Source organism: Capra hircus, chromosome 11 (assembly GCF_001704415.2).
Source record: "Capra hircus breed San Clemente chromosome 11, ASM170441v1, whole genome shotgun sequence".
In the NCBI taxonomy this organism is placed as follows: domain Eukaryota; kingdom Metazoa; phylum Chordata; class Mammalia; order Artiodactyla; family Bovidae; genus Capra; species Capra hircus.
Genome location: NC_030818.1, coordinates 13100249 through 13127069, shown reverse-complemented (window position 1 = coordinate 13127069; position 26821 = coordinate 13100249). Strand labels below are relative to the sequence as shown.

Sequence of the window (26821 nt, the reverse complement as noted above, 5' to 3'; positions counted from 1 at the left end):
TCTGCAGTGATTTTGGAGCCCCCCCCAAAATAAAGTCAGCCACTGTTTCCACTGTTTCCCCATCTATTTCCATGAAGTGATGGGACCAGATGCCATGATCTTCATTTTCTGAATGTTGAGGTTTAAGCCAACTTTTTCACTCTCCTATTTTGCTTTCATCAAGAGGCTCTTGAGTTCTTCTTCAATTTCTGCCATAAGAGTGGTGTCATCTGCATATCTGAGGTTATTGATATTTCTCCTGGCAATCTTGATTCCAGCTTCTGCTTCTTCCAGCCCAGCGTTTCTCATGATGTACTCTGCATATAAGTTAAATAAGCAGGGTGACAATATACAGCCTTGATGTACTCCTTTTCCTATTTGGAACCAGTCTGTTGTTCCATGTCCAGTTCTAACTGTTGCTTCGTGACCTGCATACAGGTTTCTCAAGAGGCAGGTCAGGTGGTCTGGTATTCCATCTCTTTCAAAAATTTCCACAGTTGATTGTGATCCACACAGTCAAAGGCTTTGGCATAGTCAATAAAGCAGAAATAGATGTTTTTCTGGAACTCTCTTGCTTTTTTGATGATCCAGCGGATGTTGGCAATTTGATCTCTGGTTCCTCTGCCTTTTCTAAAAGCAGCTTGGACGTCTAGAAGTATGGATGGAGGTTCCTGACATTGTACAGGAGACAGGGATCAAGACCATCCCCATGGAAAAGAGATGCAAAAAAGCAAAATGGCTGTCTGGGGAGGCCTTACAAATAGCCTTGAAAAGAAGAGAGGCGAAAAGCAAAGGAGAAAAGGAAAGCTATAGCATCTGAATGCAGAGTTCTGAAGAACAGCAAGAAGAGATAAGAAAGCCTTCTTCAACGATCAATGCAAAGAACCCCTTTAGTTAACTTGTGATTTTAGTTATTGTACTTTTTTACCTCCACAATGTTAATGTAAGTTCTTTTTAAAAATTACTTCTCTCTGTTTATTGACATTCTCTACTTGTTGCAACTTTGTCATACCCTTATTTACTTCTAGCATGGTTTTCTTCAGCTCTTTCAATATGTTTATAATGGTTATTATGAAATCTTGTTAAATCCAATACCTGGGCCCTCTTGTAGCCAGTTTCTGTTGCCTATCTTTTTTCCTATGTAAGAGGCACACTGTCCCGTTTCTTTGTATGTCTTGTAATTTTTTTTTGTTGAAAATTAGAGCCTCTAAATAATATATTATAGTGAATCTGGATACTGATTAGCCCTCTCCCCTGGGACTTGTTTGTTGCTATTTGTCTACTTAATTGTCTACTTAATTGTTTAGTGACTTTACTATTTTAGTGAAACCTATTGTCCCTGTAATGTTCAGACTCTGTACTTGCTCCTCAGAGGTTATAGCTTTCAATGTGCACAGATTGCTCTGCGATGACAGTAGGGCTCACTTTGTGTCTTTCCCTGATCTCTCTGTTAAGCTGTCTGCCCCTATTGGTATCACACCCAGATTTTAGGATGATTTTTCTTCTGTTTCTGTCTGTCCCCTGGGACATAAATTTCTTTGTAGTTTGGTCCAGTTAAATTTGGCTTCCTTTGCTAGGGTACTTTTTTGAGACTAGTCTCTCGACATGTTTTCTGTCCTTAGAAGGCTATTTTAGCTTTTTCTTTTGCTGGTTCTCTCTGTTAAACTTGCTGACCTAACAGTTTAGCTTGCTGTTATTATTGAAGCTATCAGACTTCCTTTTAATTTCTTAACTCAATTTTTCCATTATTTTTGAGATAATAGAAAAATTGGCTTAGGCTTGAACTTGTCTATACTGTTTTAAATAAAGTCATTTCCTCTTAGCAGAGATTAATAGCTCTCTGTTGTTATGGCTGCCTTTCTGCCTGGGCAAAATTTCTGAGCCACTGTGTCAGAGCAGGTATTGGGCACAGTGGCCCACTTCTTTTGGAATGACAACCCTGCTTCAGGGCAGATCACTGGGTGGGGCTGTAGCCTCTGGTCTTCTTGGAGTTGAATCTCCGTCCTGCCAACAGCTTGAAGGAAAGTGAAGGTGTTAGCCACTCAGTCACGTCTGACTCTTCAGGACCCCATGGACTGTAGCCCACCAGGTTGCTCTGTGCATGGAATTGTCCAAGCAGGAATTGCCAAGTAGGTTGCCATTCCCTTCTCCAGGGGATCTTCCTGACCCAGGGATCAAACCCAGGTCTCCTACATTGCAGGCAGATTCTTTACTGTTTGAGCCACCAGGGAAGCCTACCAACAGCTTGGGACAAGGGCAATTAGGGCCACAGTATCTTTGGCCTGCTTCATCTGGGATTGAGCCTCCAATTTATGTGTGTGGTCTAGGCTTAAGAAGGAGCCCTAAATCTCTATGGTGCACTTGCCTAAAATTTATTCTCTGTAACACAGAGTTAGGAGGGAAAAGAAATGTTGGTGGCTCATCCTTCTGGGGGTGGGGGAAGCCATATCCCTTTGGAGTCAGGGGAAGAAGGAGGCCCATCTTCTTGTCAGTACAACCTAGAGTAGAGTTTCCATCACATGAGCTTGATGGGAGTGACAAGTGAGTGGGTTATGGGTAAAGTGCCACAAACTTTCACTTCTTACCAAGAATTAGTAGATGTTCTTAAATGTTTCTTCATTTGCTATGTACCTTTAGGGCAATTTAGAAAGAATTTAAATTATTGTTTTTAAAAATAATTTTCGCCAGTATGTTTGGTTCACTGGGGAGTATGTCTATAGAACTCTTCATGCTTCCACTCTTGAAATGGATCTTTTTCTTGAGTTGCTTTTGTAGCTGGTATGTAGAATCTATACAGAGATGTGTGTGTGTGTGTGTGTGTTGCTCAGTTGTGTCCAACTCTTTGTGACCCCATGGGCTGTAGCCCACCAGACTTCTCTATCCATGGAGTTCTCTAGGCAAATCCTGGAGTGGGTTGCCATTCCCTTCATCAGGGGATCTTCCCAACTAGGGAACTGAACCTGGGTCTCCCGCACTGCGGGCAGATTCTTTACTGGCAGAGCCAACAGGGAAGCCCACATGCAGAAGTATAGTGGTAGGTAATTCATAAGATGAAAATCCTGAAGGTAAAGGATTATTCTCATATTTTGTGCATGAGGAAACTATTTCTTTGTATTGCTTAGAGTTCAAGTCAAAAATTCTGTTACTTCTAAATCTCAGATGCAAAATAAATAAATAAATAAATCCCAGGTGCTTGTTCACTAACCAATATGCTTTTGATTTGTATTTTTAATGAATTGAGACCTTAATCTTCAGATAACAAAGGCATTTGTTATGTACTGCTACATAAAAAATTTCCCTAAAACCTAATGGCTCAAAACAAAACTACACTTTCTAAAAAAATCCTTATCATTTCTATGGGTCAGGAATTCATAGCTGGGCAGTTCCTCCTTAGAGTCCGTCATGAAGTTGCTTTCAGGATGTTGATTTAAGCTGTAGTCATTTATGCTTCACTGAGGCTGGGGGTTCTGCCTCCCAAGTGGCTCCCTGAAACGGCTGCCAATTTGGTGGTAAGTTGTTGGCTGGAAGCTTTAATTTCTCTCCTTATGGACTTCTCTGGCTTTCCCTAGTGTGAGTAATCCAAGGAGAGAAGGGAGAGTCAGTCAGAGTTTACCCTTTTCATGGCCTAGCCTTGCAAGTCACATAGCATCACTTGTACCACATTCTGTTCATTAGAAACAATCTGGTAAATCTAACCTTCCTTCAGAGGAAATGGAATTGGGCTCCCCTTTGTGAAGTGAGAGGCTTTCCTGGTGGCTCAGAGGTTAAAGCGTCTGCCTGGAATGCAGGAGACCCGGGTTCGATCCCTGGCTTGGGAAGATCCCCTGGAGAAGGAAATGGCAACCCACTCCAGTACTCTTGCCTGGAGAATCCCATGGAGGGAGGAGCCTGGTAGGCTACATACAGTCCATGGGGTCACAAGGAGTCGGACATGACTGAGTGACTTCACTTGTGAAGTGAAATGTATCAAAGAATTTGTGGACTGATTTAGAAACCACCTTAAGAGGAGGCAAACAGATTTCAGTCACCATTGCATTAGCTATGATAAAAACTCAGAAAAATAACTAGTTTTCTTGAGTTACTTTCTACAGTTCTCTATATATTATACTTGGATACACAACTTACAGTCTGGCATAAATCCTGCAAAATTCAAGTATCAGTAAGAACTATGTTTTCTCAATGTTTATGTTCTGTTGCAGGACCTGAAATGGTGTGGGATTTCTCAAATTTTCATCATGGCCCCTTGTCTATCCCAGTAGTTAGATTTGGATTCTAAAGACAATGGTTGCCCCCAAATTCTATTAGGATAGTTGCAGTTGAGATGAAATGGCGATGAGATTCTTTGTCATTGAAACAAAGCCCCATTTATGTTAACAAATCACAGGATATGTTTGTGATGACTATTCTTTTTCTAATACGTTTAGGCATTGAGCTGTGACTGTGCTGAACAGGCAGAAGCTGAGCTCTGGATAGAGCTGCTCCGTACTTGTCTGACCAGTCAGAAAACAGAGTGGGTAAAAGAAGAGGATGGGGAATTGTAAAATAGAGTGTAGGTGAGAAGAGGATATGGGGTAGGATAGCTTTTTTTCTGATATTAGACATTTTTAGATGGGAATGAGAATATCTGTAAGTGGTCCAAGGAGACTAGATGACATGAAATCCTGGAGTAGCATGAATATAGTAAGTAGACTCTAACGAGCCTGGCAGGCTACAGTCCATGGAGTCACAAAGGAGTCAGACATGACTTAGAGACTAAACAACAATAAGATTAAAAAAATATTTTGCCATGAATATTGATGAGCATCCTTCAGTTTATAGGAGATTTCCAGACTCACATCTTAATAGGCAAGCTAATCTGGTCCCTCCCTTAAAAGAGATTGAAAGCAGTGAGTTTAGCATCAGAGCAGGGACTAGAGAGATCAGTTCCTTATCTAGTGTTTTACTCAGTGTTTTTATATTGTCTTGAGTGGTTCCTAAGGCTTTGCATTATCTGGTTCCTTGATACCTCTCCGCCTTCAATCTCCCCTATATCCTGTCACCTCAGCTGAGCTGGCTTTCTTACTCCTCCAACACACCCAACATGCTCTCTGCTCTCCAGGGAGGACCTCTCTGATTACCTTATTGAAAGCATTACCCAGCCCCTGCTTCATCATTTTCCTTATTTGCCTTATTTTCCTTTAAAGAGGTGATTACAGTTAAATGAGATCAGATGGGTGGGACCTTATCCATTATGACTGATGTTCTTTTAAGAAAAGGGAGAAACACCCAGAATGCACAGGCATAGAGAAAAGCACACTTGAGGACCCAGCAAGAAGGTGGCCAACTTTCTTGTCCAAAGAGAGAAGCCTCAGGAGAAATCAAACCTGTCCACATCTTGATCTTGGACTTCCAGCCTCCAAAACCGTAAGAAAGTAAGTTCTTGTTGTTTAAGCCATCCAGCCAGTGGTATTTTGTTATGGCAGCTCAAACCAGTATTCCTTGTTTCCCTCCACTCATCTCCTTAGTTACTCATGCTGTTGCAGCCTTGTTGGCCTTCTTGCTGTTTCTCAAATATGCCAAGCTGGCTTTCGCCTCAATGAAACACCTCAGTGTTTTACATTTACTCTGCTTGGAATGCTCTTCCTCCCACATATCTGCAGCTTATGCTTAATTCCCACACTTCAGTCAGGTTTCTGCTCACATGTTGCCTTCTTAATGATGCCATCCTATTTAGGTTTTAGCCTCTGTCACCTCCCGGTTCCCTTTGTCCTGATTTCTGTGTTGTTTTTCCTCATACCACTTCTCACCATCTGACATACTGCATGCTTCCTTTATTGTCTGTCCCTCCCATTAAGGCTGGAGATGCCGTGAGAGCAGGAGTCAGTGTTGCTTTCTGGTTTGCCACTGTTACTTTGGTACCCAGAGGGCTCCTGGCACAGAGTAGGCCCTTGAGTAATATTTATTGGGTCAGTTGGTGGATGAACAAATGGCACTGGCCCATAGGTAGGCAAAAAGATGGGTAGGATAGACTAGAGAGGCTAGCTTTAAATCCATTTTCATATATAGGAATTTAATAATTTGTTGTCATTTTTTTTTAAAGGGAAGAAATTGCAGAGAAGGGGAAAATGGTTATTTACTTATATGGAAACTTCAAGGTTGATGTAATACATTTGAAAGAAGACAAAGTTAGGTTGCTACTTTTTATCATACAAAGAATTCATCTTAGATTAATTGTATGTCTAAATGTAAAAAAGTTATAAAATTGTAAGCAAAAATATAGAAATTTTAGAAGAATTTTTGGATAATTTCTGTGTGTATATGCTGTGGGTTGGGTGGGGTGGTGAGATGAGGCTTCTTAGACCAAAAGTAAACAATTAACAAACAAAATTCCCATGCCATTTAGAAGTCATAACAGAATAAGTGACAAATTTGATTACATTTAAATTTTATAATGGCAAAAGAAACTAAGAAATAAAAATTGTCAATGAGGAACCAATTGCAACATATTTGACAAAGGTTTATATTCCTTGTATACAAGCACCATCTCTTTATAAAAGAGACAGTCAGCTCATTAGAAATACAAAGTATATTAAAGGGCTTTTTAAAAAAAAACTCATCAGGATCATTCATCCTTTCATCAGAAATACACTGATTTTCTACTGTGTGCCAAGAATCATTCTAGGTATTAAAAGATAAAGCAGTAAAAAAAATCAGACAAATGTCCCTGACATCATAGAGCTCATGTTCTAGTGGAGGGAGATAGGTAGGAAATAATGAGATAAACTACATGGTATAGAAGGTGATAAGTGCTATAGAAATAAAGCCATGTAAGGGAGCAACATAAAGGAAATGAATATAAGCAGAGGTTAGTGTACCCAACTCTAGGGAAATAGAAAACTTAGATGGAATGGATGCTGTTTCTAGGAGAATGTAAATTACAAGAATGATTGTGGAGGCAGGAGAGAAATTCTAGTCAAATTATTATATGTCATAAAATATCTAGAGAAAGTTGTTTAAGAGCAACCCCTAGAAAAAGTGTCAGAAGAGGTATTTCAAAGATAAATTCTACCAAGGTTAAAGAGCGGACAGGACCATTGATTTTTAAACTATTTTACAGTTTAGAGAAAGAAGTGAGGTTGTAGAGAATGATCATTTGTTAACATACTTAATAACAATGGGAATTCATATAAGTTTTTTTAAAACTGTTGTGTCAATATCTAGTGAAATTAAATATCTATCTCCTTTAATCTGGCTGTCTCACTATTGGGATTCTTGCCTTTGGAAATAAAAAATATCAGTTGGTTAGGCTGTTTGTATAAAACAATGTTTGTAGTATCAACTTTAGTGTTCAACAGATTGAATTAATTGATGGGTGAGTTATACTATGAATATGTTATACAACTATTTTAAAAAGAATTTATATGATTTACTCGGAGAAATGTCAATAATCAGGGAAGCAAACAGCAGGCTAAGGTGTAAATCTTTAGGAAAAAAAGAATGAAGCACATTTCCCATTACACACAAATATGTTTGTGTTTGTTTATATGAATATAAAGAAATATATGAAAGGAAATAATCACACTTGAACCTTGATTATTTGGAGTTTTGGGAGAGCTTGGCGTTTTCTTTGTTGTTTTTGGCTTGTTACCTCTATCAAGATTTTTAGTTTGAAATGAATATCCAGTAAGATACTTTATAAAAGACTTTTCTTTCAGCATTTTCTATGCTAGTTTTAACGTGAATAAAAGAAGTACATCTGCTTGGGTACTAGGTAAAGCTGATGCTGGAAATAGGGTAGTTGGTATTAATTTGGTGGTATCCAAAAGGCAGGATTTGTGAATTTGACCAGATTTTGCCAATGATTGAATTTGTTTGGTGGTATAGTAGAGTTACTTTGAGAAGTTCTCTCAACGCAAGGTTTTTAATTGGTAAAAGAAAGGTTAAAAATACTTACCACATTCAGTTCAATTCAGTTCAGTTCAGTCGCTCAGTCGTATCCGACTCTTTGCAACCTCATGAACTGCAGCAGCCCAGGCCTTCCGTCCATCACCTACTTCCGGAGTTCACTCAAACTCAGGTCCATTGATGCCATCCAGCCATCTCATCGTCTGTCCTCCCCTTCTCCTCCTGCCCCCAATCCCTCCCAGCATCAGAGACTTTTCCAATGAGTCAACTCTTCACATGAGGTGGCCAAAATACTGGAGTTTCAGCTTTAGCATCATTCCTTCCAAAGAAATCCCAGGGCTGATCTCCTTCAGAATGGACTGGTTGGATCTCCTTGCAGTCCAAGGGACTCCCAAGAGTCTTCTCCAACACCGCAGTTCAAAAGCATCTTTTACCACCTTTTACCATCTTTTATTTTTATTGTTTAACAACTCAAGAAAGGATCTTTAAAGTGTTAAGCTTTTAGCTCAATAAGATTTAATTGAATTCAGATTTCCTGACATTTTCAGTGGCTATGATATACCTCGCATTATTGCAAGTCTATATCTATTTCTATAGCTTTATATAGAGGATGAAAGGCAGGCAAAGTATTACCATATGCAATGCTAGATGAGTACTATTTATTTTAATGTATTATTGAAGGCAAAAATGATCAGGGAAGACTTCATGGAGGAGGTGAGACAATGCAGGTCTTACATATGCTCATGATTTAGACAGGACAGTATTGGACAGGCACGGAACCGCAGAGGCACTGGTACCCGTGCCGGAGTTTTGCCAGGGACGCCTGGAGTACCACACTCGAGAGCGCCCCCTTCCGGAACCAAGTTCCTCGGGTCGGTTTCTCGCGTCTACGGGAGAACCCCGTGCCGCGGTACGCAGGCGCGGGCAGCGGATGAGGGCTCGCCAGAGCTCGCCAGACGCGCATGCGTGCGGCTCTCTGAAGGCGGTAGCTTCTTCGGCGTCGAGACTGGAGGCTGAGTGCTAAACTGTGGGGCGCAAATGGGATCCGGCGGTTAGTCGGGTAGGCATAGGTAGGACGGCTGCCTTGTGGGGAACAGGGGGCTGGAAGGCGGGAGCCCAAAGCGTGGGGGTCCTGAGCCTTTCCTCTACGATCCAGGCCGACTATTGTATCTGTGTCGCAGCGACTGCGCACAAAATGGCGGCGGGCTGACGGCGGGGGCGGGAGGAGATTGGGGGACCCCCGGGATGGGAAGGGAGCTTGGCTCCCCGGCCACAGCGTCGGTTCACCGCACTGCTCCGGAGGGTCAGGTCGGGCACCGGGGCTAGGACCCTGCTTCAGAAAGAGCCGCCTGACGCCTTTGCACTGGGCGGAGGAACGAAAACAGCCCTTCGGCAAGGCCGTGGCTGCCCCTTCCCCATCGGCGCAGGGCCGGCCGGGCCGCGCCGGGCCTGACAGGAGGAAGCGGTGGTGAGGGAGCTTCGCGGAGGGAGGAACCATTCCCGTCGGGCCCGGAGGAGAGGCAGCGGAGCTCGAGCTGAGCCCATTAGCCAGCGACATTGTATAAGGAGCGTGGAGGAGAAGAACGTGCTTGTGTTCGGGGCTGGGGAAGGGGGAGTTGAGGTGAAGGGGGAACGTACGATGTAGCGGCTTTGGCCGGTCCGGGTTTCCTCTGCCTGCTTTGTGCGGGAATGAAAGCAAAGAGAATGTCGTCTCTGTGCGGGATACGAAGGGCTCATGAACTGCTCTGATACTTATTTCCAGATTTCTCAGAGGAATCGAGAATGCGGATCGCTAGTGATTCCTAGCTTGGGCCCGTTCTGTTCAAGTTGGGGGGAGAACGTGTACCACATACAAGAATCCTTGAGGACAGCTGAAACAGATCTTCTGTTGAGATAACTGAATGAGGGAGACTTCTATTTTTACAAGATCTTTAATTGAACTAGACAGTGAAGGCTGCCTCAGGCTATTTCCTCTTAATCTTAAAATTTGCTCCTAGGAGAAATTTTGGGGGGGGAAATACTATTTTAGTCTGGAGGAGTTGTGAAAAAGAATTTGTTATCGGGATCCGGCGACTTAATGTTGGTTTAAATTCTTTTTCTAACCAGCTTTGGAATTGAGCAAACAAAAAAATTTTTTTTTATTTGTTGTAAAGGGTTAATGTATTTTTCAGGGATGTCGGCTCATTTACAATTAAAATTGATAAACTGAAAAAAACTTACAAAAATGAGTTTAATGAAATTTATACAGAAAAATGAACGCATAATTTACATTATTTCAACATAGCTTTAAATATTGTTGATGAGGTATTCTAGACTTAGTGGGCTTATGTTGTATTCTTTTTCTTTTTGGCAACATTTCATACACACTTTATTTTGTATTCCCATACTTTGTAATACACACTTTTAAATAATTACGTAATATACACTTTAAAATAATATGTAATATACATATTTTACATAAGACACTTAATATACACTTTTTAATAATTAAAAATTAACACGTTAATACACTAAAATATGCTGGACGATTCCCTTGATTGGTTGTTGAAACCAAGTGAGGGAAAGATAAAACAGTTGGAAGAAATCACAAAATCTCATCCGTTTTTATTACTAGCTTTATGTCACACGTATCTATTACCTTAAGTATTGGTTATATTTTAGTTTTGTAACTGTAATGTGTTATTTTGTTATGGAAGGTGTATGCAGCAGATACTCAGGTTTTAAAAATGCTTCTTAGAATCAGTGATCACTTTGTATTTCGTGGCTGTCTTAAAGGTTTTCTCTTGGGTGCTCTTAAGAAGGTCATCTCTGGAAATTTTGTTTTTATGTAGTGAAAGAAAATGAGAGACAAATAGTTTAGTGGAAAGAGAATAGGCTTTGGAATCAGAAGATTTGGCTTCGAATCCCAGTTTTCCTCTTACTGTCTGAGTGAGATGTGGGTAAGTTATTTTAGTCTTCCTGAACTTTTATTTCTTTGTCTGTAAAGTGGTAATAATACTGCTTCCTGCCTGAAATTATTGTGAGGGAGAAAATGTGTGAAAAGCCCCTATCCTTTGACACATAAGTAGGTGCTTAATAAATGTTAGTTGTTACTACTGCAAATTTTTAAGTGCGTTGGAAGCATCTTTTCAGAGAAAATTGTAACCTGCGGATAGTCCCTCTTAATAAAAGAAGAGGCTTAAAGAATGTAGGTTAAATTGATGGAATTTTGGAGCTGAAAGATCATCTAATCTTTCATTAAAATACTTTGTTCATCTATAAACTTTATGTATACCTCTCTTACTTTATGTATACCTCTCCAAGCACGTATCAAAATTGTAACCATTTATTTATATGATTGTTAGGCTCATCTTTGTATCTGTCTCAATGCCTAGTTTGTGTTAGACACTCACAGGTCGAGTGAATGAACTCAGCTGATGGTTGCCAGAGTCTGGGTAAGAACACAGGCTTTGGGGTCCAAATCATGCTCTGTCTCCTGTGACTTGTATACTGATCAGGGTTTGGAAAAAAATCTGTCCAAATGATTAATAAAATGCTTTATATACTGAGAAATAGTGCTTCTAGTCTGGGTACCCAGTAACATATTTTGTGCTGTTTTGCAAGTAAACAAGCCACTGAATGTTGAAATGAAGTGGTTTAGAGATCCTCCAAACTGAAAGTAATTATACTTGTGGCTAAAGCCAGTAAGCCCTCTTTATATTTAACTTTACTTACTCTTTCACTGCTTCAACTTATTTATTTACTGTAGTCTGAAATTTGTGATTGAAATGAAAATGAGAGGAAGATAGGTATATGAAAAATAAGAGTAATGGAAAGGAAAAAACCATGGTAGGGAAAAGTTAAGGTATAAAGTAAAACACAGCTCTAATGATCAGTGAAGATCAAGAGTAATGGTTTTGTATTGAAAAGAGAAAAAAAGTTCAGGGATTATAGGAGAAGGAGTTTTTAAGCTGTGCATATTTTGATATTTCTTAGTGCTACCTTGGGATACTTAGGTTTTGGATTATTTTTCAACTCTTGGGCCCCTTAAATACCAAAATATATTTATTGTTACAGTCTTTAAGTTTTCATACATTTTCCTTGTCTCATTTCCAGTCCATTTTATTAAACTTGCAGGTGATTTCTTTGTTGTCTCTGCTAATGAGTGACTGTTGCCAACATTCTATTCTTTTTAATTTCCTCACTTGTTAAAAATTTTTTTAATTAGGGAAAATTTTAAGCCTATACAAAAGCAAAGAGTATTATATAATGATGCACCCATATACTTATCACCCAGCTGCAACAATTATAATTTACAACAATTATAAGTAAATCTTGTCTCTACTCTCCACCCTGTTATTTTTAAGCAATTCCTACAACATATTCCTTAATTTATAGTTCAGAATTTTTCTCTAAAGTTTTAGAAAAAGACATGCATATCACACCTAAAGTAATAATAATTCTTTAATGTCAGAGATTCAGTCAGTTTTTCAGATCTCCCCATTTATTTCTTACATGCTATACCACCATATTGAAATTTTTGGAAATTACCTAGGTCTTAATGAAAGAAACAGATAACTGCCTGCTTCTTAAGTAAAGCATTTTGTTTATTAATGTAACATTTTTTGAGCCATCTGTTGCATGTCAGGGGGTTTAATTTTAATCATTTTTTACATCAACATTACATGGAGTCATGGGTTAATCAGCTTGCTGAGGCTCACATTTTTAGCACTCCAGGATCAGAATTAAAGCACTGAGTCTAGGGTCTAAGTTCTTACAAAAAACACTATGCTACGATAGTAAAGTTTGTTTATGGGAGTTACCCAATTTTGCATGAAATCACTTGCTGGCACCCTTCGTAGCAGGGTGGGTGTCTTCAGATCAGTGGAAGTTTCCCCAAAGATCAGATTATTATGGATTGCATAATGGTCTGACTAACAGTCAATAGTTAGGGAGTGAACATGATGTAGAAAAAGAATAGCCAAATCCAAAAAAGTGCTTAGGGCTGGTTTTTTTTTTTTTTTTTTTTAATCATTGCCAACTTTCTGCCTGTAGCCATACTTGCTTATAGTCCTTTTTTGACTGAGTATGTAACTACGATGTTAGGTAGCCCAATGTTGGGTCATTAACTATTTTTGAATGAGTTAAAATGCTGGCTGACAGGGGAATACCCTATTTCCCTTCCCTCTATCCTTTTGCATGCTTGAATGTGCATACACACCCTTATTTTTTCCCTGAACTATTTTGAAAGTAACTTGCACATACTGTGCTCTTAACCTTTATTAGTTTATAAGTTAGTTTAGTAGTTTATTTCGTAAGAATAGGATATTTTCTTCTGTGGTCGTAGTACAGTTACCAGTCTCCGTAAATTTAATGTTGATTTTTTTTTTTTAACCATTTTCTGATTTTTTTCAGTTGAGCCAATAATGTTACTTGTAGCAGTTCTCCCCCTCACCCCCCCCTTAGTATAGGATCAGTCTAGGATTAGGTAACTGCATTCAGTTATCATGGTTTTTTAGTCTTATTTACTTTGGAATGTTTCTGTAGTCTTTTTATCTTTTGTGAGGTTGACATTTTTGAAGAATACTGTTTGCTTTCTTTTTATTTAGTAGAATATCTCTCACTTTGGAATTTTTTTTTACTTCTTTTTTTGATGTTTCCTCTTGAGTAAATTATATGTCCCTGGCCAGAAAAATCAAGTTTCTGTGTTCCGCCATGGTAGTAGATCTAGAGATGCGTGAAGTCCACCTACCCTTTGTGAATTATGATGTCTGAGCACACATTTGGTCAGAATGTTTTCTTCCCCCTTGAACTAACTGATGATCTGTGGAGAGATTATTTAACACCACACAAATGTCTTATTCCTCATTAAAATTTCACTCAGGAGTTTTGCCTGAACTAATCTTTATGTTATGATGTTATACAGTGATTTTCCATCTTAGTAATTTCTCTATGTTTACAATGATTGATTGCTATGGAGATGTGGACACCTGGTTTTTTCAGTGGTTTGTAATTTATTACTATCCAGTTCTTTATTACTTTCTCTTATTACATGTGTATATGTAGTGTGTGTATTTGTGTGTGTGTGTATGTTTATATGTGTGTGTGTGTTAATCACTCAGTTACGGCCAACTCTTCACAACCCTGCAACCCCATGGGCTGTAGCCCGCCAGGCTCCTCTATCCGTGGAATTTTCAGGCAAGACTACTGGAGTGGGTAGCCATTCCCTTCTCCAGGGGATCTTCCTGATGCAGGGATCGAACCCAGGTCTTCTGCACTGCAGGTGGATTGTTTTGCCGTCTGAGAAGCAGGAAAGCCTGTATATATATATTTATAATCCTGTTTTCCACAGTGAGAATCCTGGTTCCCCGTGCTATAAAACATTCACCTAGCCTCTGCTCGATCTCATGGTATCAGTTCAGTTCAGTTCAGTTCAGTCGCGTCCGACTCTTTGCGACCCCATGCAGCACGCCAGGCCTCCCTGTCCATCACCATCTCCTGGAGTTCACTCAGACTCACGTCCATCGAGTCAGTGATGCCATCCAGCCATTTCATCCTCTGTCGTCCCCTTCTCCTCCTGCCCCCAATCCCTCCCAGCATCAGAGTCTTTTCCAATGAGTCAACTCTTCGCATGAGGTGCCCAAAGTACTGGAGCTTCAGCTTTAACATCATTCCTTCTAAAGAAATCCCAGGGTTGATCTTCAGAATGGACTGGTTGGATCTCCTTGCAGTCCAAGGGACTCTCAAGAGTGTTCTCCAACACCACAGTTCAAATGCATCAATGCTTCGGCGCTCAGCCTTCTTCACAGTCCAGCTCTCACATCCATACATGACCACAGGAAAAACCATAGCCTTGACTAGATGGACCTTAGTCAGCAAAGTAATGTCTCTGCTTTTGAATATACTATCTAGATTGGTCATAACTTTTCTTCCAAGGAGTAAGCGTCTTTTAATTTCATGGCTGCAGTCACCATCTGCAGTGATTTTGGAGCCCAAAACAATAAAGTCTGACACTGTTTCCACTGTTTCACTATCTATTTTCCATGAAGTGATGGGACCAGATGCCATGATCTTCGTTTTCTGAATGTTGAACTTTAAGCCAACTTTTTCACTCTCCTCTTTCACTTTCATCAAGAGGCTTTTTAGCTCCTCTTCACTTTGTGCCATAAGGGTGGTGTCATCTGCATATCTGAGGTTATTGATATTTCTCCCAACATCTTGATTCCAGCTTGTGTTTCTTCCAACCCAGCGTTTCTCATTATGTACTCTGCATATAAGTTAAATAAGCAAGGTGACAATATACAGCCTTGATGCACTCCTTTCCTATTTGGAACCAGTCTGTTGTTCCATGTCCAGTTCTAACTGCTGCTTCCTGACCTGCATACAGATTTCTCAAGAGGCAGGTCAGGTGGTCTGGTATTCCCATCTCTTTCAGAATTTTCCATAGCTTATTGTCATCCACACAGTCAAAGGCTTTGGCATAGTCAATAATGCAGAAATAGATGTTTTTCTGGAACTCTCTTGCTTTTTCCATGATCCAGCAGATGTTGGCAATTTGATCTCTGGTTCCTCTGCCTTTTCTAAAACCAGCTTGAACATCAGGGAGTTCATGATTCACCTATTGCTGAAGCCTGGCTTGGAGAATTTTGAGCATTACTTTACTAGCATGTGAGATGGGTGCAATTGTGTGGTAGTTTGAGCATTCTTTGGCATTGCCTTTCTTTGGGATTGGAATGACAACTGACCTTTTCTAGTCCTGTGGCCAGTGCTGAGTTTTCCAAATTTGCTGGCATATTGAGTGCAGCACTTTCACAGCATCATCTTTCAGGATTTGAAATAGCTCAACTGGAATTCCATCACCTCCACTAGCTTTGTTTGTAGTGATGCTTTCTAAGGCCCACTTGACTTCACATTCCAGGATGTCTGGCTCTAGATGAGTGATCATATCATCATGATTATCTTGGTTGTGAAGATCTTTTTTGTACAGTTCTTCCATGTATTCTTGCCACTTCTTCTTAATATCTTCTGCTTCTGTTAGGTCCAGACCATTTCTGTCCTTTATCAAGATCTTTTAGAAGTAACACCCAAAAAAGATGTCCTTTTCATTATAGGGGACTGGAATGCAAAAGTAGGAAGTCAAGAAACACTTGGAGTAACCAGCAAATTTGGCCTTGGAATGCGGAATGAAGCAGGGCAAAGACTAATAGAGTTTCGCCAAGAAAATGCACTGGTCATAGCAAACACCCTCTTCCAACAACACAAGAGAAGACTCTACACATGGACATCACCAGATGGTCAACACAGAAATCAGATTGATTATATTCTTTGCAGCCAAAGATGGAGAAGCTCTATACAGTCAACAAAAACAAGACCGGGAGCTGACTGTGACTCAGATCATGAACTCCCTATTTCCAAATTCAGACTTTAATTGAAGAAAGTAGGGAAAACCGCTAGACCATTCAGGTATGACCTAAATCAAATGCCTTATGATTTTACAGTGGAAGTGAGAAATAGATTTAAGGGTCTAGATCTGATAGAGTGCCTGATGAACTATGGAATGAGGTTCATGACATTGTACAGGAGACAGGGATCAAGACCATCCCCATGGAAAAGAAATGCAAAAAAGCAAAATGGCTGTCTGGGGAGGCCTTGCAAATAGCTGTGAAAAGAAGAGAAGCAAAAAGCAAAGGAGAAAAGGAAAGATATAAGCATCTGAATGCAGAGTTCCAATGAATAGCAAGAAGAGATAAGAAACCCTTCTTCAGCGATCAATGCAAAGAAATCAAGGAAACAACAGAATGGGAAAGACTAGAGATCTCTTCAAGAAAATTAGAGATACCAAGGGAACATTTCATGCAAAGATGGGCTTGATAAAGGACAGAAATGGTCCCATGGTATATCTGAAGTTATTTAAGAATTAATTCATCCATACCACTGCAAAAAAAAGCAAAAAAAACCAGACTACTAAAAAGAGTGAGAATTCTTAAAAGTTATCTTTTCTCCTAAGTCAAATAGTGGGTTTATAAATTACTTGAGTAGGTTTCTTTTTCCCTTTTAATGAGCTATGGTGTTCATTTGAAAAATGAATTAGTTTGCTTTCAGTTTAAGCTTTCCCCTCTTCTTCCCATCCTTTTTTAATTTTTAAAAAAAATTACATGGTTAACCTGACTCTGAAAGTCAAAATTATATAGTAAGATGTACTCCATAAAGTATCATTTCCATTTATTTCCTTTCAGTCCTTTCTGTTACCCTTATGTAACCTACTTAATTGTTTCCTCGTTATCCTACTTGTAACCGTTAAGCGGATGTGTGTGTCTTGTTTCTGTTTTTTACATAAAAAGACACATCGGCTGTTTTGTAGTCTGTTAAGACTTTAAGGCATTTGGCATTTTAAGATACTTGGCCACATAATTTAGGTATGCTTAATTGAAGATTTTGGATGGCATTACCGATGCAGTGGAGATGAAGTTGGGCAAACTTCGGGAGATGGTGAGAGAGGGATGACCTGGCGTGCTGCAGTCCATGGGGTTGCAAGGAGTCGGACATGGCTGGGTGACTGAACACCAACAAATTTAAGATTGTGGAAGCCCATTCTAGGCAGGTGGGAACATTTTTTGGCTCATGGACTTCTTGAGGGCAGGGAGGGCAAAGATGCAGTTTTACCTCAAGAACAACTGGGTAGTGAATGTCTTCAGTACTGTTTACCTCTTGGTCCCGCTTGTGTGTTACATTGGCATTATTTTGTTTCAGTGTTTGTGTTTTCTCACTAAGGTGGTGAGTATGCTGTCAGCTGCATTTTGGCAACAGTTTTTTCAGTACTTAGGATTTTTCTCATTTCTAGTTTTAAAAAAATCCCAGAAAAGATTTCTTTATTCCAGTTTGGATTTGGTGGTTTCTTTTGGACTAATGTGTTGTATTTTTGAGAATAGCGAAGTAATAAGCAGAACCACCATCTCAGGGGGGCATCATTTACTGGGAATACTGTGTTGTTGGTAAAGAATCATTTATGTGTGCAGTATGTATATTCCTAAAAAAAGAAAAAAAGCATGTAATTATACTCACATATCTTGTTTATAAAAAAGTTTGTGTTCCTGAAAATAATAACCACCGAATCATTGCTGTGCAAGGTTATTAATGGCTTTCATGGTAATCTCTTTCTGATATTGTGCATTATTAGCAAGTTGATCTTCCATTTTCTTTCAGATCTGAAATCATGGTTACCAATCCTTTGTGAAGTTTGTGATGCCCTTCATGATAAAAACAATGTTTCTAGTTTTCTGCTTATTTTTTCTCTGTTTCTTTGGCACGTTCATTGAGATGTGCCACATTTTGGCATTTTAACATCCAGTGTGATATTCTGTATTTACGCTTGTGACACCTTCAGAATTCTGTGACTTCCATACCTTTTGTGGGACAAAACTAAAGGTAGAACAGTGTTGGCTGAGTTGATCTGTCTATATATACTAGAGGAGATTAGAAGGTTGAGAACCAGTTAAACTGAGAAAAGCACAGAAGTAACTGGCCAGTGTAATACTTGTGTTGTTAGTAAGTGTGAAGGTAGACTTTATGTATTCGAGACACAGTTGCTCTGACACAGGGTATCAAATCAGGTATGTGGGTATAAAACTAGAAAAGTAATGTTAATGGTAGTTTTCCTTTTGTGGTAAAGTTAGAAGACTTTTTTTATGCATGTCATGAAGATGATTTTTCTTTCCTTTGGGGAAGGTGATCATGAACAGGTATTGCTTTTTTAATAATTAGGAAAAATAAAGCTATAAAATTTAAATTTTATGTACCTAGAATACAGGATGGAAAGAACATTGAGAGGAGTTCAATTTGTGACCTTGCCAATTAGTTCTAAGGCTTTACTTAATCATAAACTTGAATTCCCTTGCTTACTTGGTGATTGTAAGCTCAGATGAGATAATGAAGGTCAAAATGCTTTTTAAACCATGAAGTGCTTTAAAGTTCAAGTGTGGGGTTTGCTATAAATCTTTTCATTGTGAATCTAATTGGAGCCATTATGATCTGCATGACTAATTTTTGGTGATGCTTTTATATTTTTAGATTTCAGACTTCTTTATCAATACGTATAAAGAAAATGAAGGATTCCTTTCCATCTGAAAGACTGTATTAAAATAGCAGGTAGTTTTTGATTGTGGTAGTGGACATGTCAGAAAGTATCTTAAGGGATATAATGAATTTTTTAATACATCAGGCTATTTCTTCATTTCTGCCTCAAGAATTCAGTTTCTTCTAGATGCTTCCAGAGTTTTTCTCTTTGATATTTTATTGGCTATATCTTGTTTCAGAGAGGCATGTTCAAGTTGATAGGGCACGGAAGATAGTTTTTAACTGCTGCTTGTCTTCAGGAGTTCAGAATGTTTTCTGACCATTAAATACCGGTTTTGAAAAATATTGAACATAGGAAAATAAAATGTTGATTTAAAATAGCAACTAGTATAGTTCATACAATGAAGTTTTGTGTACCTTCTTCCCCTTCCCATCCATGTATATATGCACATATGCAAAACTAGAAGAAATTCCATCAAAATATTAGTTCATTATCAGTAATGATTTTACTGGTAAGGATGTCACTTGCTGCTTTTTATTGTTTTCTTTAACAAGCATATGTTATTTATATCATCAGGAATAAAAATTCATTTTAAAGGGTGAGTATTATTTAATCACAATTGTGTTCAAAGTAGTTAATAATTAAGGACTCAGATCTCAATTCAGATTTTTCTAAGTTAGTTTAACGATGTGTTGATTCTCTGTAAATTTGTTGGGTGGATGAACCTCTTTGTGGCCAGAACTCCTGGAGTTAAATGAAAAAGGCTTTACAACTGTTGTCTTCATTTGTTCAGTTGTTTTCCAGGTGTTAATGCCAAATTTACCCTTGTCTTACTAGTTCTTGTTTCTTACCACATTGCTTTTAGGTTATATCAGTTGCCTTCTCAAAAGACTTCAAGGTTTATTTTCTTTGGTGTGGGATAACCTAATTGCTAATAAGAGGCTTTATATCAAGAGCCCTTGGCTTGTTTTGCTTTATTTTACTCAATCTCACAAATAGTTTTTTCCCCACCAAAATAAATATTGAAACAGAGAGGAATGAGATATGTTTGTTATCTGAATGAATGAACTGTTTAATAACAAAGTCAGTTGAGTCAGGTGGGAAGAAACGATGTAGGGGAAAATGAACTAAATGAGATTTTAGACTTAAATCTGCATGTTATTCATATGTTGCCTGATAATCATAACAGATTAGCCGATTTTGGCTTTGTTAGACTTCGGTGTGATAATGTTACATTTGATAGAGAAGTATGAAGTTATGTTGGTTTTATACTCTCCAACCCTCCTTTTCTGTTTTCTGTTAAACATTTCATACTTAATATTTAGGACTCTCTTTTTTTTTTTGGTTGAGAGTAATGTTCAGACGTGTGAAAAAGTAGAGAGGAAAGGTAATAAATTCTTTTGGACCCGTCACTCACCTTCCTCAACAAATATTTTTGCTGGTTGTGCTTCATCAAACTTCCCTCACCCACTAAACACCACAGTTCACCCCTGCCAAAATGCATCCTTTGTTTTCTAGATTATTTTAATGAAGATCCCAAATTCTTCATTGCACTTGTTAGGTACAGTAACATTTGATTCTTTAAATACTGGTGCATCAGTGAACCTCTGTGGATAACTATAGATTTTCAGTTTATAATTGTCAAGGAAAAAGTGTTTAGTTGGGGGTTGGGGAGCTTGCCTTTTTCTAATCCTTTTGCATTTTTTTTTCCAAACAGACATTTCCATTATTATGAATTAATTGCTTCAAAACATTTTTTATAAAGCACAGTTAATTTCGGTGATTGCTTTTATTTTTGGATTTCCAGAGTACCTGTTATATTGTAGTTCTTCCAGGATGGATCTTGTTTTCTGGAGATTTAACTCTGTTCTTCTTCTGAGTCTGTTAGGATAGAGGTTGTATGTGAAAAGAGAGATTATTTTTATGATATCTGCTTTTGCTCATCTCTTAGCCCCCCCGCCCCAAATTTAACTCCCCTCTGCGTTGCAAGGATTAAAAAATACTGATGCTTAGGAGTGTAATTTACCTGCCTGAAAGGTCCCTGTTCACTGGAGTGAGGGGAGGGAGGGTGACACTAACGTTTATTGGGCAGCTCCTTTATTAGACATTATCAGTTCAGTTCAGTCGCTCAGTTGTGTCTGACTGTTCACGACCCTGTGACTCGCAGCACGCCAGGCCTCCCTGTCCATCACCAACTCCCAGAGTTCACTCAGACTCACATCCATTGAGTCAGTGATGCCATCCAGCCATCTCATCCTCTCTCGTCCTTTTTCTCCTGCCCCCAATCCCTCCCAGCATCAGTCTTTTCCAATGAGTCAACTCTTTGCATGACACCCTTTTCCAACAACACAAGAGAAGACTCTACACATGGATATCACCAGATGGTCAACACAGAAATCAGATTGATTATATTCTTTGCAGCCAAAGATGGAGAAGCTCTATACAGTCAACAAAAACAAGACCAGGAGCTGACTGTGGCTCAGATCATGAACTCCTTATTATTGCCAAATTAGAAATTATACATATTTATATTTCATCTAACTTAGTCCTTAACAGTTGGTGAAGGCAATGGCAACCCACTCCAGTACTCTTGCTTGGAAAATCCCATGGATGGAGGAGCCTGGAAGGCTGCAGTCCATGGGGTCGCCGAGGGTCTGATACGACTGAGTGACTTCACTTTCACTTTTCACTTTCGTGCATTGGAGAAGAAAACGGCAACCCACTCCAGTGTTCTTGCCTGGAGAATCGCAGGGACGGGGGACCCTGTGGGCTGCCGTCTGTGGTGTCGCACAGAGTCGGACACGACTGAAGTGACTTGGCAGTAGCAGCAGTCCTTAACAGTAATCCAGAGAGGAAGATACTGTCCCACTTTACTCATGAGGAAGCTTATGGTCTAGAGGTAAAGTAGCTTGTCCAAAACCTTAATAGTAAGTGGTGAACCTTGTAGAATTCAAACCCTTTTCATGTGACATACATTACTAGCTTAGAAATGAATTTGAATATTGCATGAATTACTGATAGCTGAAAGTGTGCCATTGTTCAGTTGCTAAATCATGTCCAACTCTTTGCGACCCTATGGACTGCAGTGTGCCAGTCTCCCCTGTCCTTCACTGTCTCCTGGAGTTTGCTCAGACTCATGTCCATGGAGTTGATGCTATCCAACCATCTCGTTGTCATCCCGTTCTCTTCCCACTGGAGTGGGTAGCCATTCCCTTCTCTGGGGGATCTTCCTGACTCAGGGATTGAACCCAGGTCTCCTGCATTGCAGGTGGATTCTTTACTATCTAAGCCACCGGAGAAACCGAAAGTGTGCCACAGGAAATGCGCAAAGAGATTCTTTTAGGGTGTGACTTTGAAACAATCTGGAAGAGTGAGTTTGGTTCAGAGAGCTAGGGGTACTCTAGGTAGTACAGTATGAATAAAGTATGAAAGCAAGAATGTTGAAAGTGATCAGGAGATGGCATTAGACCCATTTGGCTGTAGCATACATTTTTAATTTTACTTAGTTTTGACTGTGTTGGGTCTTTGTTGCTGTGCTGGCTTTTCTCTAGTTGTGGCAAGTGGGGGCTATTCTTCATTGTGGCGTGCGGGCTTCTCATTGCGGTGGCCTCTCATGGAGCATGGACTCTAGGTGTGCGGGCTTCAGTGGGTGTGGCAGATGGACTCAGGAGTTGCGGCGCACAGGCTTAGTTGCTCCACAGCACAGAATCAATCCAGAGTCTCCTGCGTTGGCAGATGGAGTCTTTACCCCCAGTGAAGCCCCTGTAGCAGAAATTTTTCGTTAAGTATTATTGGTTAGTAAAATGTGAAAGGTAGATTGAGATTAGATTATATACTAAATGCCAGGTTGACAAGTTTGGACACTATCTTGCAGGTAGCAATAAAGTGGTGAAGGTTTTTATGTAGAGGAGTGATAGTGAAAGAAATGCTTTAAGGATATTAGTAATGACAGAATGAATTGGGATGAAGGGCAGCTGTGGTGAGAGTGATGAGAGCTTGCAATAGGGTTGTGATGATGGTGAAAGGAAAAATAAAATTCTATATTAGAGATTTTGACAAGAACACATAGAATTTTATAGTTTAAAAAAGTTAGTTAAAAATGGAGATTAAGATGCTTTTGAGCCTCTGTGACTAAAGGAATTGGTGTAGAGAACACTGTTGAAAATGGATAGTTTGGGAGAAAATTCCAAAGTCAGTAAAAACAGTAACTAAAAGTTGCCATAAAGGAGAGAGGTTGTTGACAAGTATTTTTTTCCTGTCTTCATAGATAATTTTATTAAATAATCCTGGAGTTACTGAAGATTGACATGTCTTAACTGAAGCTGTATTTTGTCTTGGGCCAGAATACTATAGCTTTGTCAGAAACATGCAGTTGATAAATTTTATTAGTTTTAAATTTTTAAATCATCCCAGCAGTCTGTTTCATCTTATTACAATATTTTATTTAGAAACCTTAACCTAGGCTATTCTACTTTTTCTAAAATTTGATAAACACATGTTGAGTAAGACCTTGTTATCTGAAATCTCCTCCCAGTTTCCTCAAAACTCTAGAGGATACCCATCCTGTGAAGCTCAACTCAGGTATTCTTGACTTCTCCCAGAAATAAATCCATTCCTGATGCTTTTTAGCATTGTTGTAATAATGACACACTCTTTATTTTGTTTTTCTTGTTAGATTGCTTGCACTTTGCCTATAGGAATCATGTTTTACTTGGCTTGAATACTTCATAATGATTGTCATATTAGACAAAAATTTTTAATAAAGTGAATGAATGATTCTGAACTCATTCCTTTCCACTAAAATCAAAAGGGCCGGTGGGGGGATTGGGGGGAGATCTTTGGTGATAAACAAGAACTGAGAACTTACCGACCACAGCAACTGAATGTATATTTTCACCCCATCCCCCAATGGCATGCAGGATTTGGACACTTCTAAGAAGTTTTAAAAGTTGTAATTGCTGCTCTGCACCTAGGACAGCACCCAGCGCAGCATAGTGTACAGGAACTCTGGCTTGAGGTTTGGGGTTTGTATTCTGGATTCGGGAAAGAAGAGCAAGTTTTTGGGAAAGTTTGAAATCCTCATAAACACTCTAAAAATGTATGAAATGCCAGAATGGTTTCATGGCTTTGTTTCAAAATGTTTTACACTGGCTGTAGAACCCACTTCATGAAGTAGTTTGAGTTAAAATGATCTAATATTTGTGTTTTAACTTTCAGCTTTGTGTTATTCTTGGAAAATTTCGCACCACTTGTGAATTCCTTGAACCTGGGCATTGCAAACCCACTTCTGTTGGGCCCATCTCCTTTGCACTTTGCTCAGATTAAGACTCAGTTGGCGCTGCAGCAGCTGAATGCCATTGCCTCACATAGTTCAACACCACCTTATACTTTATTAAATCAGGCTTTCTTGAAAATAGCCATGTCGAGACCCAGGTTTAATCCTCGAGGAAACTTTCCACTTCAGAGGCCACGAGCACCTAACCCTTCTGAGATGAGGCCTCCAGGACCATTTATGAGGCCTGGATCTATGGGTCTTCCAAGATTTTACCCAGCAGGGAGAGCCCGTGGAATTCCACACAGATTTGCCTGCCATGAATCTTATCAGAATATGGAACCACAGAGAATGAATGTTCAGGTAACTCAACACCAAACTGATCCAAGATTGACCAAAGAAAAATTGGATTTTCATGAAGCACAACAAAAGAAGGAGAAGCCTCATGGTAGCCGATGGGATGATGAGCCTCATATATCTGCATCAGTGGGAGTGAAGCAGAGTTCTGTAACGCAGGTTACAGAGCAGAGTCCTAAAGTACAGAGCCGCTATACAAAAGAGAGTGCCTCAAGTATCCTAGCAAGTTTTGGATTATCTAATGAAGACTTAGAAGAACTCAGTCGCTATCCTGATGAACAGCTAACTCCTGAAAATATGCCATTAATCTTGAGGGATATAAGAATGCGGAAAATGGGGCGCCGATTACCTAATTTACCTTCTCGGAGCAGAAATAAAGAAACACTTGGTAATGAGGCAGTTTCGAGTAACGTGATTGATTATGGGCATGCAAGCAAATATGGCTACACAGAAGATCCACTTGAAGTACGTATTTATGATCCTGAAATTCCAACCGATGAGGTCGAAGATGAATTTCGGTCACAGCCAAGTATTTCTGCATCTGTTCCTGCTCCAAATGTGATGTGTAATTCTATGTTTCCTGTTGAAGATGTGTTTCGACAGATGGACTTCCCCAGTGAGTCCTCCAGTAATCAGTCCTTTTTCCCAGTTGAGAGTGGAAGCAAGATGTCAGGTTTACACATTTCAAGAGGACAGTCAGTCCTTGAACCTGTAAAATCTGTCAGCCAGTCCATTAGCCAGACAGTTAATCAGACAATGAGTCAGTCTCTGATTCCTCCTTCTATGAACCAGCAACCTTTTTCATCGGAATTAATTTCAACTGTAAGCCAACAAGAGCGGATCCCACGTGAACCTGTCATTAATTCATCTAATGTACATGGATCGGGAGGAAGTAAAAAGAATTACCAGTCAGAGGCTGACATCCCCATTCGGTCTCCCTTTGGGATTGTGAAAGCATCGTGGCTACCAAAGTTTTCGCATGCTGATGCCCAGAAGATGAAGAGACTTCCAACTCCTTCTATGATGAATGATTATTATGCAGCATCTCCAAGAATATTTCCACATTTGTGTTCTCTGTGTAACGTAGAATGTAGTCATTTGAAGGTGAGTGTTTTTAAAGATCACTGTATCATGATAACTCAGTGCCCAAGTTTCATCTAAATTCTCATATGTATGCTGGTGTTAACTAGTCATTAAGGAAATGGCAGAAATTTTGATTGCAATGTCAACGCTTAGTTGTAATCTAAGTAACCTGGCCTGAGTATTGAATTGAGTGTTAGGCTTTCTGTATTCCTGTGACTGGGCACACCACATGGATTTTTCCATTTATTTTGAACTTTTGAGAGGTTATCCCAGAGAATGCAACATAAAATTTATATTACACAAACTGTATTTATAAGACAATGTCACATGAATTACCTTTATCTGAATAAGAGAATTTGTTAGTATAAAAATAAAAATTTGGAATAAAATATTTGTACTGCACACTTTTAAAGAGACAGTATATTTTAGCCTTGCATGTATCTACCTGTCTTGAGCTAAAGATAGTTAATGTTGATTTAAATATTTTCTGACTCTATGATTCTTACCTGGATTTTTAGTGCTTCATGAGAAGGAGCTTCCTAAGATAACTAAATCCATAGCATATCAAAATTGAGTCAGAATGAATTAGTGGGACCAGCTGTGGGCTCAGAGCATAGAGTGTAAAATGATCTTTAGAGAGAAGAGTCTTTAAAAAACAAAGAAGCCTTAGGTGTCTTCATGGTTAGGAGAGTTAGAATGAAGTATTTTACCGAGGTCCTGAAGAATAACGTAGAATATATTGTTTGATAGTAATCACTGGTGGATTTGAGTAGAATTTTCTGAATATGTTTTATTTACTATATATGTTTGGAAACTTACTGTTTCTTCTATTTACTAATGTGATTTGAAGATTTATATTACATGTGACAAGGAAGGAATGTATTGCAGTATTTCCTATGGGAACAAGCTATAATTCAAGGCGGTAGCATTGGTTGTATACTTTAATAGGCTTAAAAGTCTATAGGTATTTATTCCCTTGTTTTTTTCCTCCTTCCAGTATTGTCCTTTTATTGTCTTTTTGTTACCCACTCACCAGGTTTCAGCCAACAAGAATATGATACCTGGAACTGATGCTTCGGTCAGAAACGTTATTGAAAGCAAAGGAAATCAGCATTCTACCTCATTTTAGCCAGATTTTCTGAGTGCTAATAATAATTGCCTTGCTCTATCAAAGGGAATAGCAAAGTCTTAAA

The 26821-nt window shown here is 39.2% G+C and overlaps 1 protein-coding gene and 1 non-coding gene across 5 annotated transcripts in view; both read left to right on the top strand.

The window, feature by feature from the left end:
- Positions 3726-3797, top strand: TRNAS-GGA. Its single transcript has one exon. It is a non-coding gene; the product is annotated as a tRNA-Ser (tRNA).
- The window catches only part of ZNF638 (zinc finger protein 638), an 87738-nt gene continuing 69743 nt past the window's right edge, over positions 8827-26821 (top strand). For 2 of the 4 annotated variants that reach the window (XM_005686378.3, XM_005686375.3), the window contains exons 1-2: positions 8827-8923; positions 24134-25649. In XM_005686378.3, coding sequence (XP_005686435.2) covers positions 24336-25649 — 1314 coding nt within the window. In that variant the 5' untranslated portion in view covers positions 8827-8923; positions 24134-24335. Of the gene's footprint in view, positions 8934-24133; positions 25650-26821 lie in introns of those variants that run through there. The other 2 variants (XM_013967510.2, XM_018055075.1) reach the window with 2 other exon arrangements.